The following is a 16866-nucleotide window of genomic DNA, read 5'->3' on the forward strand; positions in this document are numbered from 1 at the left end:
CAGCTTGGGGTCTGGATGACTCAGGGGTCGGCAATGCACTACAGAGCCTTTCGCTGCAACGTCGCTGGTTCAAATCCAGGCCGGACTGGTAGGGGACAAAAGCCATTTCCAGCTAACACCTGTTTGGGCAGCCCCTGGGTGCAGCGAGTTTGATGGGACTCAGCACACTGATGCTCTGGAAAGCTGCTGACAGGGTTAAAGAGGTCAGGCTGGGCTCACTTCTGCGCCCTGCAGGCTAGGCCTGGGTGCGGGCAGTGGTCCCTCTATCTTTGGGATGAGAGAGGATCACGCCAGGGGCTGATTTGCAGGGGGAGCTTGCGATCCATGCCACGCACTCCTGTGGCTGAACAGAAGCAGGGATGTCCATCTGGCACCTCTTCCCAGCCCCAGGGGGCTCGTGCAGCTGCCATCTCTTCATCCACTGGGGGTAACCCCAGCAAACGGAGCGAGAGCTGGTGGGGGGCTACGAGCATCGGCCAGGCAGGGTGGTCCCAAGTGATTGCTGTAAAGAAAGGGTGGAGGCTGCTCTGAACTAGGGCTCTGGGAAGGGGATTGGGGACGGGGAGACCCTGAGGGTTGAGGCAAGCGAGGAGCATGTGATGGAGCAGGTGTATTAGGCTAAGGGCCAGCTAACTCCCTCGGAGCACAAGCGTGGGGATCTGAATTTGGACCAGTAAGGCCGTCTGGTCCTACAGAGGTCAATGCTGATTCCCAAGTGAGAGTGCCCTGCTGTCATCCACCGCGCCCCCTACCACTGCACTGGGGCATCGGGGTCTGCACCGGCTTAGAAGTGAGATCTACCGAGTCCCCACGCAGGACCGTGGGGGTCAATGCTGAGTCACCTGCACGCAGCCTGCGTCCCCTGTGGCTGTCTCGCACCCAGGCCTGACCCTGCTGAGCTTGGGAGGGCTGCCGGAGATCACAGCTGGAGATGAGGTCGCTGCAAAAGACACCTCTCCTGAGCAAGTGTGTTCTGCTGATTCATGAGCTGGGGACGGCAAACTGGGCCCTGGGAGGCAGAAAACAAGAGACGTTTCCTGGCACTGGATCCTCGTAGGCACGGAGCCGCCGACTGAGCCGGCTGTATCTGAACCCCTGTCCCCATGGCACCAACAAAACACCATCTCTCTCCTTGCCGCCTGTCTCTCTCTCCTTTCCATGCGGAGGGCAGAGGCTTTCTCGCTCGCCTTCCACGCTCTCCTCCTGGCCTGTGAATGTTGATGAGAGCATTGCTGGGCCTCTCCCTGGCCACAGTTCGCTCTCTGCTCTGTCTCATAGATTTTGGGGTATTTGCTTTTACACTGGCCATCCGCAGGGGCAGCGGGTGCCTCTGATGAGCCGCGAGGGAGGTGATGCAAACTGGATTGAACATCAAATGGGTTTCTTCCTTCAACAGCTGAAGTGAGGGGTCTTTGTGTCTCCCGGAGGCTAAAGAGGCCGTAAGCAGAGAAGACAGAGAGGATACCTGGGCATTCTGAGGTTCAGTGGGGGGGGGCTGTAGGGGGGTGTACGCACAAATGTGTGTGAGATTGGTCCCAGGCTCATGTGTGCACGAGTGTGACCAGTGTGTGTGAGATCAGCACCAGGCCGGGGTGTGTGACCACCACTAGGTCTCTGGGACCGTGTGTGCACAGTGCTGGATTAACACAGAGGTAAACTAGGCATGTGTCTAGGTCCCAAATTTGGGTAGGATGGGGTCAAAATATGGGGAGGGGGGTGGTTGTTTTTTTAAACTGCTCCCGTATTTATTTCGGTGGTCTGCTCCCAGATCGCAGGCAGCCTGCCCTTTGTCACTGGCAAGCGCGCCCCAGAACGTCCCGAATTTCCTGTGCTCTGTAATTCAGCATGTCCAGGGACTGTGTATGCAGGAGCATCGATTCCCCCGCGCTCTCTCCCAGTGTCAGATTCCAAGGCAACATGACAGGGTAATTTTTGCTTGATTTCCTCCTCCCCCCCTTTTAAAGCGACTCCGCTACCCAGCCCTGTAATTACCCCGACAGTGCTGCGTGGAGGGTGGGGTTCCACTGGCAGCATTCTGGCGGCGGGTAGGGGGAGAGCAGCGTGCCGGGGGCGTGAATGCCAGGGCTGTAATTATCCCCGCCAGCCATGTCGCTCCCCCTTGGCTGGAAGGAGCTCAGTGCCTCAGAGGGCTCTGGGGGGAGCAGGACTCCTGGGGCAGCACCCCGCAGGTCTGGATGGGCGCAGAGAGACAGCAGTGTGCAGGGAGGCCCTGGCAGAGCTGACTGGTACCTTGGCTCCTTGCTGCCTGCCCACTAGGGCTAAGTGCTGGTTAAGTTGCAAGTGGGAATGAGAGAAGGGGAGAACCTACACCTGCCGTGTGAGTGTGGTTGTGAGCACCCGATCTCTGTGGGTGTGACTGTGGGCCTCTTCTACAGCAGGGGCCGTGTGCGGGACGCCTGTGATGCCCAGTTGTGTCAGTGTGAGAGGGAGAGAGGACGTGTGTGTGTCTGAGTTTGAGGGCGTGTTGCCTGCCTTGTGTCAGGTGGTGTGTGCACCGCGGCACTGCAGACTCGAGCTGGGCAATCTTTTTCGTCCTCAACTTTTCTTCCCCCCCGCGCCAAACGCAGGCTCGGCGGCACCGGAACGGTCTGTGAATTCGCCAAACGGTTTCAGTGGGAAAGAAACCTTCAAAAGGAATCCGCAGACCTCAAAATGCTGCAATTCGGTGACTCCAAAGGACTTTTCATCTCAAAGTTTCCTTTGCTGCTGTTAAAAAATGGAACCCGGTTTAAAATGCTCAGAATCAAAGCAAAGCATTTCGTTCAACCCAAAACAATTATTCTTTTACTTTCAATCTGCCAAAACCTGTGAAACTTTCCATTCGCAGTATGACCCCAAATGATCTTTTCTGGCATTGCCAGTGAAGTGAGAAATCCGTTAGGCACACAGCACTGGTGGGAACGACGCTGGGCTATTACCCCATTCTCCTGGGGTAGGAGTTTCTGGCCCAGGGAAAGTCTGATCTTCCCCACCCTTCTGGGCCTGCCTTGCTGTCTCTGAGCCCATCTCCTGTGTTTTCACCAGCCTCCCTTCCTCCTCCACAAAGGTAGCCTGTGCTTTAATCAACTTCCCCTGTGACTGGCACCCTGTGTTTGTCTCATCCCAGGTCCTTTGGAGACACATCTTAGGTCCGGCCTCCTCAGCCCCCAAACCCCGGGCTAGATCAGAACATTTCCACTCCTGCTGGCTCCCTTGACTTTGTTCCTGTGATCCTTGTTCATTAATTTCTGTTCAGACAAGCCGTGTCACTCTCAAAGGCCCTGGAGAAACGAGTCTCCAAGCACTGGACAGAGAGAAGATTTTGTTCCATCTGCCACTTGGAGGCAAGAAACTGGGCAGAGCCAATTACCAGGGAGCTCTTGGCTGGAGTAATTCCATGCCAGCCAGGTGTGAAGTGCGGAAGCTCTCTGGGAATAGCCCTCCTGTCACGCTGCTGGGTCTTCTCTGCTACGCCGAGCCAAGCCTGGTCAGTAGCTGGATGGGAGACCAGCACGGAAAATACACGTGGTGCAGGAGCTCCTGGTGCTGAAGGATCGCTCCTGACTTGTTGCTGTGCAGCTTCGGATGGTGCCTTTCAGATGAACCGTGCAGCCAACCCGCTGTCACGAAGGGTTCCTGCGGCTCTCGTTAAGCAGACGGTGCGCTGCGCCCTAGAGGTGGCTGCATTTCAGTGGTCGGTGGCGGGATCCCTGTGTGTCTGCTTTGGGGTGACAGCACTAGGTCAGGGCTGCTCCTACCGTGGGGTTATTCTCTGGAGACGAGTTCCTCTGCGCAGTGGTTTGTGCAGAGCTGAAAGAAGCGAAGGGCTGTATGAGGGCTAAATATTATTACTTACTCAGACTCGGATTGCTTGTTCTCTCGCTGTATCAGTCACCCTCCAGGAGCTGGGCCTGCCTCTGATGCCCCAGTCAGCACCCACCCACAGATCCACGGGTGACCAGATCCATCTCTCTCTGTGCCACTACTCACCCGCTCCAGAGTCAACAGCCCGGTGGTGCCAGCCTGCCCTCTAAACCTTCCCTGCTCCCAGCTACTGAGGTGGATTTTATGAGTGTGGCTGGGTGTCGGCGGGTGAGTTTGCACCTGCTGGATGCTTTTAAAGGGCCTTGTTGCCTGTGGGCCTGGGAAATCGCACATAGGCCGCCGCTCCTCTCCCTCCCTCCCTTTTTTTTTTTTTTTAGCTAGCCTGCAGCTGTTCCATGTAGCAAGGAGTTTGGTGGAGGACTTGCTTGCAGGTTGTTTCTTCGGATCTTTGTAACTCTCAGCTCTGCAGTGGGCCAGCGGAGCTGTCTGCATGCTCTGCCGAGAGCTGCCTTCTGAGATGGCATTTGCATGTTGGTGCAGAACCTTTACTCGCCCCTACCAGGCCTGTCTGTCTAGCCAATCAGTGTAGATTAGGTGTCTGTACTTATCATATAACCTTAGCAGTAGAGGGATATGTTTTTTTCTATCAATACCTGAGTTTAACACGTAGCTGCAGTACACATTAGAAAATAGAGACCATATATAAAATAAAGTTGGACAACACTGTACATCTGGTCTCTATTTTCCAGTATGCACTGCAGTTAAGTGCTACACTTGGAACTGGCCAGCTGCCCAGACACTTAGAGACAGTCTGACCCGCAGTACGGTATATTTTGTACACACTTCCACACCGCAAATGCCCTCCTGTAGCTCACTGTATTTAGAACTGAGTTGATGAGGTCTCTCAGGAGCTGTGCGGCACACGTCTCTTCAGATAGATGAGGTACGGGAAGGAGTCCTGTGCATGGAGCACTTAGTGCCTCTGGGGGTCGGTACCTGGGACCCTCCCCTGGATTGCCCCTAAACCTCCCCCTTCCCCTTGGGATGGGAAATTATAACTTGATCAGCAGGGAGCCATGGGCCCGAGAGATAAAGTGACTGGAGAGCCAATGGCAGAGCTGGATATTGAGCCCCCATTAAAGCCCCAACCTAGCCCCTTTGCCACAAGGCCATCTTCCACCTATGTCCATGACAGCGGTATCTGAGCTCCCAGCTGCCAAGGGTGGGGCTGGCCTTGCCTTTTCTTTTTCATGGGGGTCTGTTTCTCTGCGCCGATCAGGAATTCTATGCAGTGGATCATAATCCCTGCCCCGCCCCCAGTTTTCAGCTGAAATCTCTGGAAATCCAGGGCAAATCAGAAGGATTGTTTTTGATCCTGTTGGTTTTCTTTCGCTCGTTCTCATTGTTCTTCCCAAGAGATTCTCTAAAGGAAGCAGCTCCGGCACCCGCGGAGCGTTCACTATGAGTGAGTGGCTGTGTGTGCGTGTATGTGTGATACGTAGCTCTCTCTCTGCAGGGGGAGAGGGGCTGTCTTACCTGGAATCTCCTGGGGTGATGGGTTCTCAACCCCAGTTCGAAGGAGGACACAGCCACCCATGGTCTTTGCGCCTAGGAGGGTCTCAGAACTCGGAGTCCCCCCACTTTTGTCTGTTGTCACACGGGGCCATGGCTTTGATGATGCAGCCTCACCCCTCTCACCCCCTGTCCTTAGCCTCCCTGTTGAGGTTGCAAACAAGCACCTCTGTTAGGACATTGGCCTTCAAAACTCATCCCCGAGGAGCTGAAACGAGACCCTCTGATTTCTCCCCATGGCCACGAGATGGGATTGGTTTTGGAGACTGGGCTGGATTTGCTGTAGCCCACCACCAGCTGGCTGCCACCCTGCTGCACAAGCTAGTAGCATTGTCCCCCATCACCCCAAGGGTCTGCAGGCTCGTTCGGGTCTCTCGATGGGCTCTCTGAGGTGTCCCCGAGGGTCAGCCTGATCTGGACATCCTCCATAGCCAGTGGACAGCAATAGGACTCCCATTGACTTTGGTGGGCTTTGAACCCGGTGCAGAGAGAGCAGGGCTCCGTTTGGTGGGGCGATTTCTCATGGCCTGTCTCAGGTGTATCCAGGAGCAAAGCAGAGCCCCGTTGGAGGCCTCAGTGACTGCTTTAGAGGATGGGGCTTCCCACTTGCCCACGTGCTTGGAAATGCGACGAGAAGCCATCCCTCGTGGGACCTTTCCCTGTTGTACATGGGTCAAGCAGGGAATGGATTATGGTGCTCTGCACCACGTCTGTCCCCTCTCTTTGTCTGCCCTGGAGAGCCCCCCAACCCTGCTGCATTTAGGATCCGACAGCTTTTTAGAAAGAGGGCTTTGATTTTCAAGCTCATCTTCAGTGCTTTGGGCTAGTGACCGTGCAGGCTGCTTCGAGCCTGATCAAAAGGCTTTTCATGTGACTGCAAGAATGAGAGGGGCCATTCCACAAAGCTGGAAGGTGGCAAATTGACGTCTGGCAAAAAAAAGTGTTTTTCCATCCAGGGCACAGTGAACCCCTGGACATGGCAGCATTGAGGCCAACAACTTAGCAACACTCAGAAAAGCAAAGCAAAGAAATGTGTAGTGAGACTAGCCAGTAAAATTATGAAAGGGCTTTGGAAGGGCTAGAAACCTTCATGCTTCAGGGCATGAGCCCCAATCTCTAATAGGGGTCAGGAGGGAAATTTCCCAGGGAGCAGGTTATCCCAACAGTGCCTCCTGCAGGATTTTTCTCTCTGACCCAGTTGCTGCTGGTTAATGTAGGGGACAGGCTGGATATAGACCTGACCGGGAACGTTTTTACATCTGAAAAAGCTGATTTCTCAAAATCAAAACTGTTCACGAGAAAAGGGTAGTTTGGACGAATCTGATTGGGGAAAAAATTGGAAAAAAGTTTCAAAATAGTTGAAATTGGATGTTTGGCCATTTTCTAAGTGAATTGTTTCGGGTTTTGGTTCATAATTGCTTTTTGTTTCAAAATTTTACTTAATTTATACTTACAAGAATTCTTTTTTTTTAAGTCAAAATCAAAATTAAATGCGTAGAAATGATCAAAACAAAGCATTTTGATTGGTCCGCTCTGATTTCTTTTCTTTTTTCTTTTTTTTTTTTTTGATTATCAGTTTGTGAAAATGTTTGCGATTTTGACTTTGTCCTGATTCAGGATGGGAGAAATTTTCAAAATCTCAAAAATTCTCCTGGGTTGGGAAAATAATTTCCTGCTCTACACTAGCTAGATGGGCCCACGGTCCAACCCAGTGTTGCAGTTCCTATGTTCCTGTGACTATATAGCCTTGTGTATGTACGTACACACACACACACACACACACACACACACACACACACACACACACACCCCTACCTTTCCTCCTCTCTTCCTGCCCTGGCTCCATTGCGAGCAGAGAACCTGGAAGTCACGTTGCTTTGGACAGTGATTGTATAACAACCCCCTGCCAACTATACTAAGCCCGAACAAACTCACTTCACTGGTGACCCTGCCTCAAAGCTGGAGCACACGGGGGCTTCGCCTATCGGCCTCGCTGCACTGGCTCCAGAGTGGGAGGTGAGGTGTTATTCCAGATCTGCTGGGGGCACTCTGTTGACGTGCAGACACTTGGCTAACAGACGGAAGATTCACTCCCCAGCCCGTGCCCCGCGCCAGATGCAGGCCATTAATCAGCTCTGGGGAAAGACCTGTTCGCCAGCCAGCGCGATGGCTCCACACAGCTCAGGAAAAATCAAAGCCTCATTAGGGAGGCCCAGACAGACCTGTCCACCCCGCTCTTGCGGCTGCAGCTGTTCCCTTCCCGCTTGGCAGCAGCCTCTGAAATGCTGGGTCCCTGGACGCCAAAGCAGTGGTGGGCCGAGGAAGGGGTGTGAGGGAGGGTAGCCTGGCAGGTGTCCAGCCACTGTTCTTCATGCTGTGATTCTGCCCGTGCTCATTGCTATGCTGGGAGACCAGCGAGAGCTACTTACATTTGGGATGCTGTGTCAGTCAGTAATTTTCAATTCCACCCCTGACAGCTGTTCATGATCCTGACGCCTCGGCCAGTTATTAGGGGGCGCGCTTTGTTCTGAGCGAGTGCCTCAGCTCTTGTGGATCTGCAGATATCTGCTTTATATCCACGGACCATGTTTGTGGATCGCAAATTGGATGCGGATACAGATTTCATATCTGCCTAGGGCTCTACGAGTGGGCGCTGGCTGTTAGATGAGATTTGAAACTGATCATTCAAGTCCCACGGTCGTCTTAGCACAGCATGCCTCGGGTGGCACGTGGCCAGGGTTCATGACCAAATTTGGTCTGCTGGTTGGATCATTAGCATCCCCGGCCCGGCCCGGTTACTGACTGGGAGGGTGATATAACCTGCTTCTGTCCAACCCCCCACCCAGAGGTGGTTTCAGCTGTACACGGAATTCTGCACTTCCTGCATTACCCTGTTGCTGTGACTTGTTATGCGGTTCATGCACTTCGCCACAGAGGTGGCCGCATTTCCACAGTGGTCGAAGGGATCCCTGTGCAGAGCTGAAGTTTACAAAATCCTTTTGGGAACCTTTGGGATCAAAGTATTTTAACCAGCTGAGTTGTTTGTTTGTTGATTTTTTTTGTGGGCATCTCTGGGCGTGTTCAGAGGTGAGAGCAGGGACTGGCAGTCAGGACTCCTGGGTTCAATTCCCAGCTCTGGGAAGGGAGTGTTGTCTAGTGAGTAGATCAGGTAACCATGCCCCCTTGCACATGTACCTGTATCCCAAGAGGCTGCTGAATTTTTCTTTTTCTTTCTTTCTTTCTTTCTTTCTTTCTTTCTTTTTCTTTCTTTCTTCTCTACCTACTTTTTATAGAGTGCCCATCACCACAGCATCTGAGCTGCATTACGCCCCTCCCCATGCCTGCCTTGTCCTCTCCTCCTGGTCTACTGCCCTGGGGGTGAATTTCACCCTGCAATGGTTCCAAGGTTGGGCAGGGCCGAGCAGACAAGCTCCTCACCTCTGGGTAGGCCCTTGCAGCCCTCTTATCCAGCATGGTCCCTGCCTCTGGGCCTCCCCATCCATTTGCTAATGGAGCCTTTATCCTCACGCTTGGTTGCCATCCACAGCTCTGCATCTTGGTAATGTCAGGGGTCTCCCTGCCTTATGGGTGGGCGCCATGGCCTGCCTTCTCGCAGCTGCCAGGGAACGGGGTTCAAGAGCGGCCCAGGGTTGCAGTTTAGAGCCACACACCACTGTGTAGGTGGGCACCATGGGCCACCTCCCGATGCTTGGTCTTAGCAGTCATGGTCCGAGGTTTGAGAACAGCCCAGGGCCTGCACTCCCTTCTCTGTCCATGTGGCGCGTCTGTGATGCTAGATAAGTAACACTTGAGGGGCCATTTAGGGATACAGACTAATAGTTAGCTCAAATCCTGCTTTGTAGAATGGAGGCTGCAGGCCCCGGGGGACTCGGACTGAGAAGGGGACGAGCTCTCCCCTTCCCCCACTTGTCTCTCTGCCCCCGGGTTTGCGTCTCTCTAGCCCCTTCTCCGTCTCCTTCCAGGTAAATGCGGACTCCCAGGTTCTGAACCATGCTGGATCCAAGACAGTGTTCAGCGAGCCCAACCCCTTCACCGAGATAGCCATGAACAGCTGCAAGTACAATGGAGGCGTGGTCCGACCCCTGAGCAGCCTAAGCGCCTCCCAGCGCAACCTCCATGAACTGGCGGCCGAGACCCAGCCCCTGCAGACCCTCCACAGCTCGGGCCTGGAGGTGGTGGTCTCCAAAACCGAGCAGGCCAAGGATACAAGCTTGCAGGCGGACGAGGAGTCGGCGGCGCGCTCCCGGAACCAGAAGAAGAACCAGAACATTGGGTACCGGCTGGGCCACCGGCGGGCCCTCTTCGAGAAGCGCAAACGCCTGAGCGACTACGCCTTGATCTTCGGGATGTTCGGCATCGTGGTCATGGTGACGGAGACGGAGCTCTCCTGGGGAGTCTACACCAAGGTAGGGACCGCGGCCGGTCGTGAAGCCGAAAGGCCGGGGACTCGGGGGACAGACGTGCCTGGCTCAGAGAAGAGGCTGGCGCGAGCTCTGGGTACCGCATAAGTCCCCTTCACGCCCTGTGGGAACCAGGCCTGTATGTCGCCCTTGGGAAGGAAAGGGTCCGGGAAGTCCCAGCCCTGGAGCGTAAGTGGAACTTTTATCTGGTACCTAGGTCTCACGCGGGCGGGGCCTCTGCCCAAGGTGGGCCCAGCAGGGGGCTGGAGGCCCTGTGAGTGCAAGACAGCTGTGTTTGTACAGCGCCTGGCACGCCAGGCATCCGAGTGCCACCGTAACACGCATAAGGGATAAGGAAAGTGTGTGAGGGTGACAGAGAGAGCGGGCCTGCCAGCGGGTTTGAACGTCGGCTGGCTGTGGGGGTGCGCACACATGGGCGTGCCGGGGTGTGGGGTGGGTGCGTCTCGTCTGGGGAAAGGAGGATGCGTCCCAGAGTCTGTGTGTGTGTGTGTGCACCGATGTAGGGATACGTGCATGGACCCATCTATGTGCGTGTGTACCTGTTCTCTGTGTGCATCGTGTGTGCGCCCCTCCCCATTCCTGTGTGTCTGTGTTTGCACCGGCCCGGCGATGGCTCTCCTCCCACAAGCTGCACTGAGGATTAATGGACCCTGCTCTTTGCTGCGACGTTTGATGCTGATGGGCGCTTTGTGCTGACAGTGTGAACAGTCCTGGCTCAGCGAGATGCTTTATCATTCTTGCTCAGCTGGCTTCTCTCCAGGGCTGATGAATCATCCCCCGAACGGCAGGGGTGTGGGACCAGATAGAATCGTTCATGCAAACACCCGCCTGTCCCCTGCACGCTGCCATGCAGCTCACCTGTCCCGCGCGCCCCTTGTTGACTGCACATTGGGCACGTGGGAAGAGTTTCCCTGTGACTACAGAGCCCCAGATCTTGCTGCTACAGAAGCTGGCATGCACATCTGTCACTGGATAGCCAGCAGACCTCTGTGCAAGGCCCTGGGGATCAGAACAGGTCCCCGGGCTGCTAACGTCCATGTAGCAAATGCATCCCTGGATTGAACTGATCACGTGGCGTCTGCCCCCCTCAGCCACACTGGAGGCTGCCTCTGGGATCTCCAGAAAGGAAGCCTGTTCAAGGGCTAACGCTCAGGGTTGGATTCTGGAGAGCTGGGTTCCATTCCTGGCTCCGCCCCTGACCTCCTGGGTGACATTGGGCGTGTCTCAGCAGCTCTGTACCTCAGTTTCCCTGTCTGTGAAATAAATGTGGATCCTAATGCTGGAGCTGGGAGGCTTAGCGGATCATTGCTGACCATCAGTAGGGAGGGGCACAGGGTTAGTATTAACCCCTGCCTCAGGCTTCCCAGCCAACCTCTGGTGCCAGGGGGTACGTCCAGGCAGCAGCTGGGAGACGTGAACCCCAGCTCGGGTAGACATACGCTCACCAGCTCTGGTGGAGCTCGTGCGCTAAGAATAGCAACGTGGCCATGGCGGCATGAACTCGTCGCCCAAGGACAACCCCCTCCAAGGTCCTAGGTACGTAGCTGGGCAGCCAGCCTGAGCTGCTGCGCGCACCAGACCATGGCCACGCTGCTATTTGTAGCCTGCAAGCTTGATCAGGGCTACCCCGGGTGCGTCCGCGGCCCTGGGGATTCCACCTCTCAGCTGCTGCGGAGATTTGCCCCCAGAGGCCAGCAACCCAGCCTGGAGTTCAGTGCGAGTGGCTGATGGCCTGCCCAAGGGATAGGCTCTCTCCTGGAGTCGGGATCCCTGCTGCATGCCCGGTGGCGCCCCACCGTCATTGGCCCATGCAAAGACGGTGAGTCCCTCCCAACAGCTTGGTACGCACCTTTCCATAAAGATCCGCGTGTGCCTATTGAACGGGCAGAGTCCAGAGCCTCCCTGCCACGGGCCGCGGTGTGACTAGCCTCAGGACCGAGGGGGAAACCGTGCCTGATGCTGCTCCTCTCTGTCTCCCTTTTAGGAGTCTTCATATTCATTTGCACTGAAATGCCTTATCAGCCTTTCAACCATGATACTTCTGGGCCTCATCATCATGTACCATGCCAGAGAAATCCAGGTGAGCCACGCACCGCAACGCATGGCCCCTCCCCTATTTCATGGGGAGGGGGTGGAGTTTGTGCCATCACCAGGCACAGCTGATGGGAGTGTGAAATCAGACAGGAACGTTCCTCTGGGAATCCCATTGCATGTGCTCAAACCAAACCCTCCCCCTTCCTGAGACACGAAGCCGGTGGTCCTCCGTGGGAACCTGAGTTTGTCCAAACTGTGGTTCTCAACCTTTCCAGATGACTGTCCCCCTTTCAGGAGTCTGATTTGTCTTGCATATCCCCAAGTTTCACCTCACTTAAAAATTACTTGCTTATCAAATCAGACGTGAAAATACACAAGTGTCACAGCACACTTCACTTTCTCATTTTTACCAATCGTTATAAATCACCTGGAATGTAAATATTGTACTTACATTTCAGTGTCATACTTGAGCCTGTTTTTCACTTTTGAGCCTTCTCTGAAGCCAGAGCCCCGGGCGGCAAGGCTGAAGCTTGTAATCTAGCTTCGCAGAGTGCCCTGTGGCATGAGGCCCCGGGCACCTGCCCTGCTTGCTACCCCCTAACACTGGGCCTGCACTTGTGACCCCCCCTAAACCCATCCCATGACCCCCCTGGGAGTTGCATCCCCCACATTGAGAAATACTGATCTAGATGAGTTGAGTGCCCTCTGGAAGACCGCTGTGTACCCCCAGGAGTATGCGTACCCCCGGTTGAGAACCACTGCAATACAGGGGTGATTGATCAGCTGTCCCAGCTGGGTGGGCATGTTGTAGCTTTCCTAGAGATGGCTCAGAGCTGCAAAATTCAGACCTAGATCCCAAGTTTTCAACCGTTTCCTGCCCTGCAAAGTTCAAAGGGGTTTGGAGAAGGGGTGGTTTGAGGCTGTCTCTGAGCCCAGCAACTGTGTCAGATCTAAGAGGAGCAGGAGCAGAACGGGCCAGAATTTTTCAGAAGAGCTGCGGGCCACATTTCCAAGGGCTCAGCACCTTCCTCTGGGCTCAGATTTTCACAAGAACTCGGCTCCCATTTAGGCCCCTGCATAAGGGTCAGATTTTCAAGTGGGGTCAGCAGGTTCCCATTGTGACATTTGCCGGCAAGTTTTCCCAAGTACCCAGCACCCAACGGGCTGGAAATCCGGCCTTGAGCTCTTTTAAAAGAATCTGGTGCCCACAGACCTAACCTGACCCAGCTCAGCTCCGTAGTAGATCCTAGTAGTTGGGAGACCTCCAAGGAACAAGTAGGTGCTGCAGGAAGCCGTGCTGGCGAGTCACTAGGTGGCACCGTTCCTCTGAGACAGTGCTGATCAACAGGTGAAATCCTCCCCAGTACAGGAGACCCATGTCCCTCTTAAGATCTGTTCTGAAGGCTTAAGAGGGACTCCACTAACATGTTTAGCACCTCCCACCCCCTCCTGCACATACACCGAGGAGGCGGCTTCCTGCTTGAGGTTGGCATGACAACATTCATTATAAAGGTGCAACATCACATCTTAAAAAATGTCCTTCCCTGTATGACAAATTAGCCGGTAAGTTATTAACGTTAAAACAAGCTGTGTTTGCTTGTTACTATTAAATTATAAGCTGTATATGCCTGTCACCTTTTGTTCTTTATTTACTTGTTGCATTTCACTAGTCTGGGACAAGGAAAAGATCTCATCAGTTTCCCGTTCTAGCAGGAAACCCTGGTGTGTGGGTTGCAGATACTGACAGTGTTGCCAGCTCTGGTGATTTTTATTGAGTCTTGCAATATGTGGTGTTTTTCCTTAAAGTACCAGGTGCTGGAGTCAGGTGATTACCTGAGAAGCTCAGCTTTTGTAAAAAGAGAACAACCCAAAATGCATTATTTTTTTAAAAAATCTCATGATTCTTTGCAATCTGATTCATGATGTTTGAAGGCTTTAGCACTGGTGCATTTCTTCTGTGATTTTTAGGGCGCCCGGGGCAAAATCTGAAATCTAGAACCCTCACCCTTCCAAAAAAATTCCTGCAGAGTGTCGGGGGAGGGGGAATCCGAGAACAAGTTCCCACTGCCCGTACCCCACAGCAGTGGCTAGGCTTATATCCTGCGGGGCTGAGCCCAGATCTCCGCCCTAGACATTGGGAGCTCCTACCCAGGGTCACAGCGCCACTCAGGTCTGGCCCAGCCCTCCCTCTGCCATGATGGGGGGACTGCCAGGCCAAGCCTGAATGGCACTACGATCCCACGCACCAGGTCGTTTGGGGGCCCTTTCAAACTGGGGACCCCTTTTGGCTGCTCCGGTACACGCGCCAGCTACATGAACAGGAGCTCAGGTCCATCTACACAAGCTGCAATCCCACCCCATGCCCTCGCATGTCAGCGATTTACATGCTGCCCTGGGGTAGGTGACCACACAAGGTGCAGAGCCATGGAGAACCAGCCCCAGCAGAGCTCTGCGTAGACCCAGCGGGTTCCATCCACGCAGAACAGGTTGCAGAATTGGAGCTTGAATTGTACTTGATAACAGGATTTTCTAGCTGGGTTTTGAGAGGAAAACAAAAGTCTCCAGTGTTCAGAGATGGCACCTGGTGCCACAGAGAGATGAGTGGAAGGAGCAGATACAGCAAAAATCAGTTGTTTTTTTTTATCCAGGGACTTTCTGACCCTGGCACCTGGTCCATTTGAAGGTCACCACAGCAACCTCTCTCCTATCTGCGCTGCCTCTGGTTTGCAATCTAGCCCCTTTGGGCCGTAAACTCTTCTCCTACTGTTAATGCCCACCATCTCAGCTACACCCTATGTGACTTTGATCATGTCCCCTTAAGGCAAAGCACCATCCATTCTACAATGGCTGAGCTCTGTGTCCCCAAGCAGCTGTTAGGAGAAGTCACAGCATTCACCCTGCAGCCGCAGCTTCGCCAGGAGAAAGTCGATAGTAATGCTTTAAGAGCTTAGGGAGCTGGATTTTAATGCCTTAATTGAAGGAAAGCGAGCTCTCCCATTCTGCACAGCAGGAAGAGAGAGGCCGGTCTCAGATGAGTCCTGCCATCTGGGACGCAGCTCTGTGGATTTGTACAGCTGCTATTTCCTCACCTGCTGTGTATTTAATTTCACTTTGCGGGGACTTTTCGCATGGCAACACAGGGAAATACCGATCAACCTAGGAAAATGTGGCTGGAAAATCCTAAACCTTGGCAAGAAGACTAAGTAGCACTTGAAATCTGCGGGCTGGCCAACCCCGAATGTTCAAACCTCATGAGTCCAGCTCCCCAAAATATTGAGATTGGCTTAAAATAACAATGCTGTGGGCTTGCCGCTCGTTTGCCTTTGGGGTTTTCAGCCTTTGGAGTTTTGCTCTAGTCACATTTTCAAGGTTTTCTTTGCAATCACGAGGGCTAGAAATTGACTTGCTTTCTTTAAAAAATATAACCGGCAAGATTCTGACAAAATCACCAAATTCCGGAAGCCGGGACACCAGATATTGCGAAACTCATGCTCAAACCCTGAAAACTGGCAACACTGAATATCTTAGCTCGTTGACTGCACACCAGCAAGATGTGCGGAGCACTGACAGCCAGAGCCCTGCCGCCTGGGGCTGAAGCACGTAACTTAGTTTCGCCGAGCCCTCCTGATTAGCAGAATTTTTGAAAATCTGATCCGGCCCCGATCCCAATTAGATCGGATAAATGGGGTTCCACTGGGGCCTGTACAGTCATTTACACTTGTCCAGAGATCAAACCACAACCCCTCTGATCTGGTAGCATTTTACACAGCGGTAAGGGCCAGATTTACACAGATATATGAGCAGCTAAAGATGCAGACAGGAGCTTAGGGGGATTTCCAGAGGCATGTAAGGGAGTGAGGTGCCTACCCTTTTAGGGGGATATTGTAAATTCCTGTGTCTGTTTCCCTGCAGAGTTAACCAGGCTCTGACTCCGGAGCTGCCTCTAACTTACACCCAAACCTCTCACCTGAGTTGCATGGTACTTTAACCCTGGACTAGTTGGCTGGGCTGGGGGTACAGGCTACAGCCCGGCTGCTGCCCTCTGGTAACCCACCTCCTTTGCAGCAAGGACACAGGTTAAATCAGTCGAGTGCGGCACCTTCTCACAGTTCCCCTGTTCCCTGCTCCCAAATCTGGCCCCAGATGACGTCAGCAGGGGCAAAGCAATGGAGAATCAGGCCCGAGGGTACGTCCACGTTTGAGCTGGCAGGTGTAAACTCCAGCTCAGGCGGACATACCGGTGCTAGCTCTGAGTGAGCTTGTGCGCGAAAAGAGCAGTGTAGCCGTGGTGGCTTGAGCGGTGGGAGGGGCTCGCTGCCCTGAGTGCGATCCCGCCCGAGACGCTAGGAATGTACTTGGGGCGGCCTGCCTGTTTCATTGTAGTGGCCACGTGGCTGTTTTTAGTGCCTGAGGTTGTTCAGAGCTAGTGCAGGTCTGGCTGCTCCAGCTGCAGGGTAGGCATGCCCCGAGTCCCTTTGGGAGGTTGTTTATCTGTAGTCGCGCTGAGACATGTTACTGTCAGGAGCAAGTGAGAGCGATGGATGGAGAAGCAGAGAGAGGGGCATGCGTAGGGGCCGCCCCCCCCGACTTGACAGACAAAGCCAGCAAGCTCTGTGCAACCTGTGTGAGTGCAGAGGAAGTTGGAAAATCTCCACAGCAGGCCCTGGGACGAGCGCCTGCCAGCAAAGCTGATGCAGAAGCAGATGTGCGAGCAGTGGCTTTGGGCTGGATGATGCGTACAGTCATTACTCAGCCGAACAGCTCCAGCTGTTGCAGGTGGCACATGGGGAATCCATCTTTGGGCAGGGCTTCTGCCTGAGAGCCCTCCCACCCGGTTCCAGGGCCGAGTGGGCTCTGGAGAAGCCTGGCAGAGTCCCAGAAGAATAATGCAGGGCTAAATTGCTCAGAGATTTCCCATTAAAACTTTATTATTGGCTGCAATTATTGCCTTGAGCCACATGTGACCTGCCGCCGATGACAAGCAGAAGAAAAA

At 54.0% G+C, this 16866-nt stretch overlaps 1 protein-coding gene across 3 annotated transcripts in view; it reads left to right on the forward strand.

Annotated features, from left to right (window-relative positions):
- KCNN1 (potassium calcium-activated channel subfamily N member 1) overlaps positions 1–16866 on the forward strand; it is a 72739-nt gene that overhangs the window by 32322 nt on the left and 23551 nt on the right. For all 3 annotated transcript variants that reach the window (XM_048830738.2, XM_048830737.2, XM_048830739.2), the window contains 2 exons: positions 9381–9824; positions 11824–11919. In XM_048830738.2, the coding sequence (XP_048686695.1) occupies positions 9462–9824; positions 11824–11919 (459 nt within the window). In that variant the 5' untranslated portion in view covers positions 9381–9461. The remainder of the gene's footprint in view (positions 1–9380; positions 9825–11823; positions 11920–16866) is intronic.

The sequence above is a fragment of the Caretta caretta genome, chromosome 25 (assembly GCF_965140235.1).
Source record: "Caretta caretta isolate rCarCar2 chromosome 25, rCarCar1.hap1, whole genome shotgun sequence".
Taxonomy (NCBI): Eukaryota; Metazoa; Chordata; order Testudines; family Cheloniidae; genus Caretta; species Caretta caretta.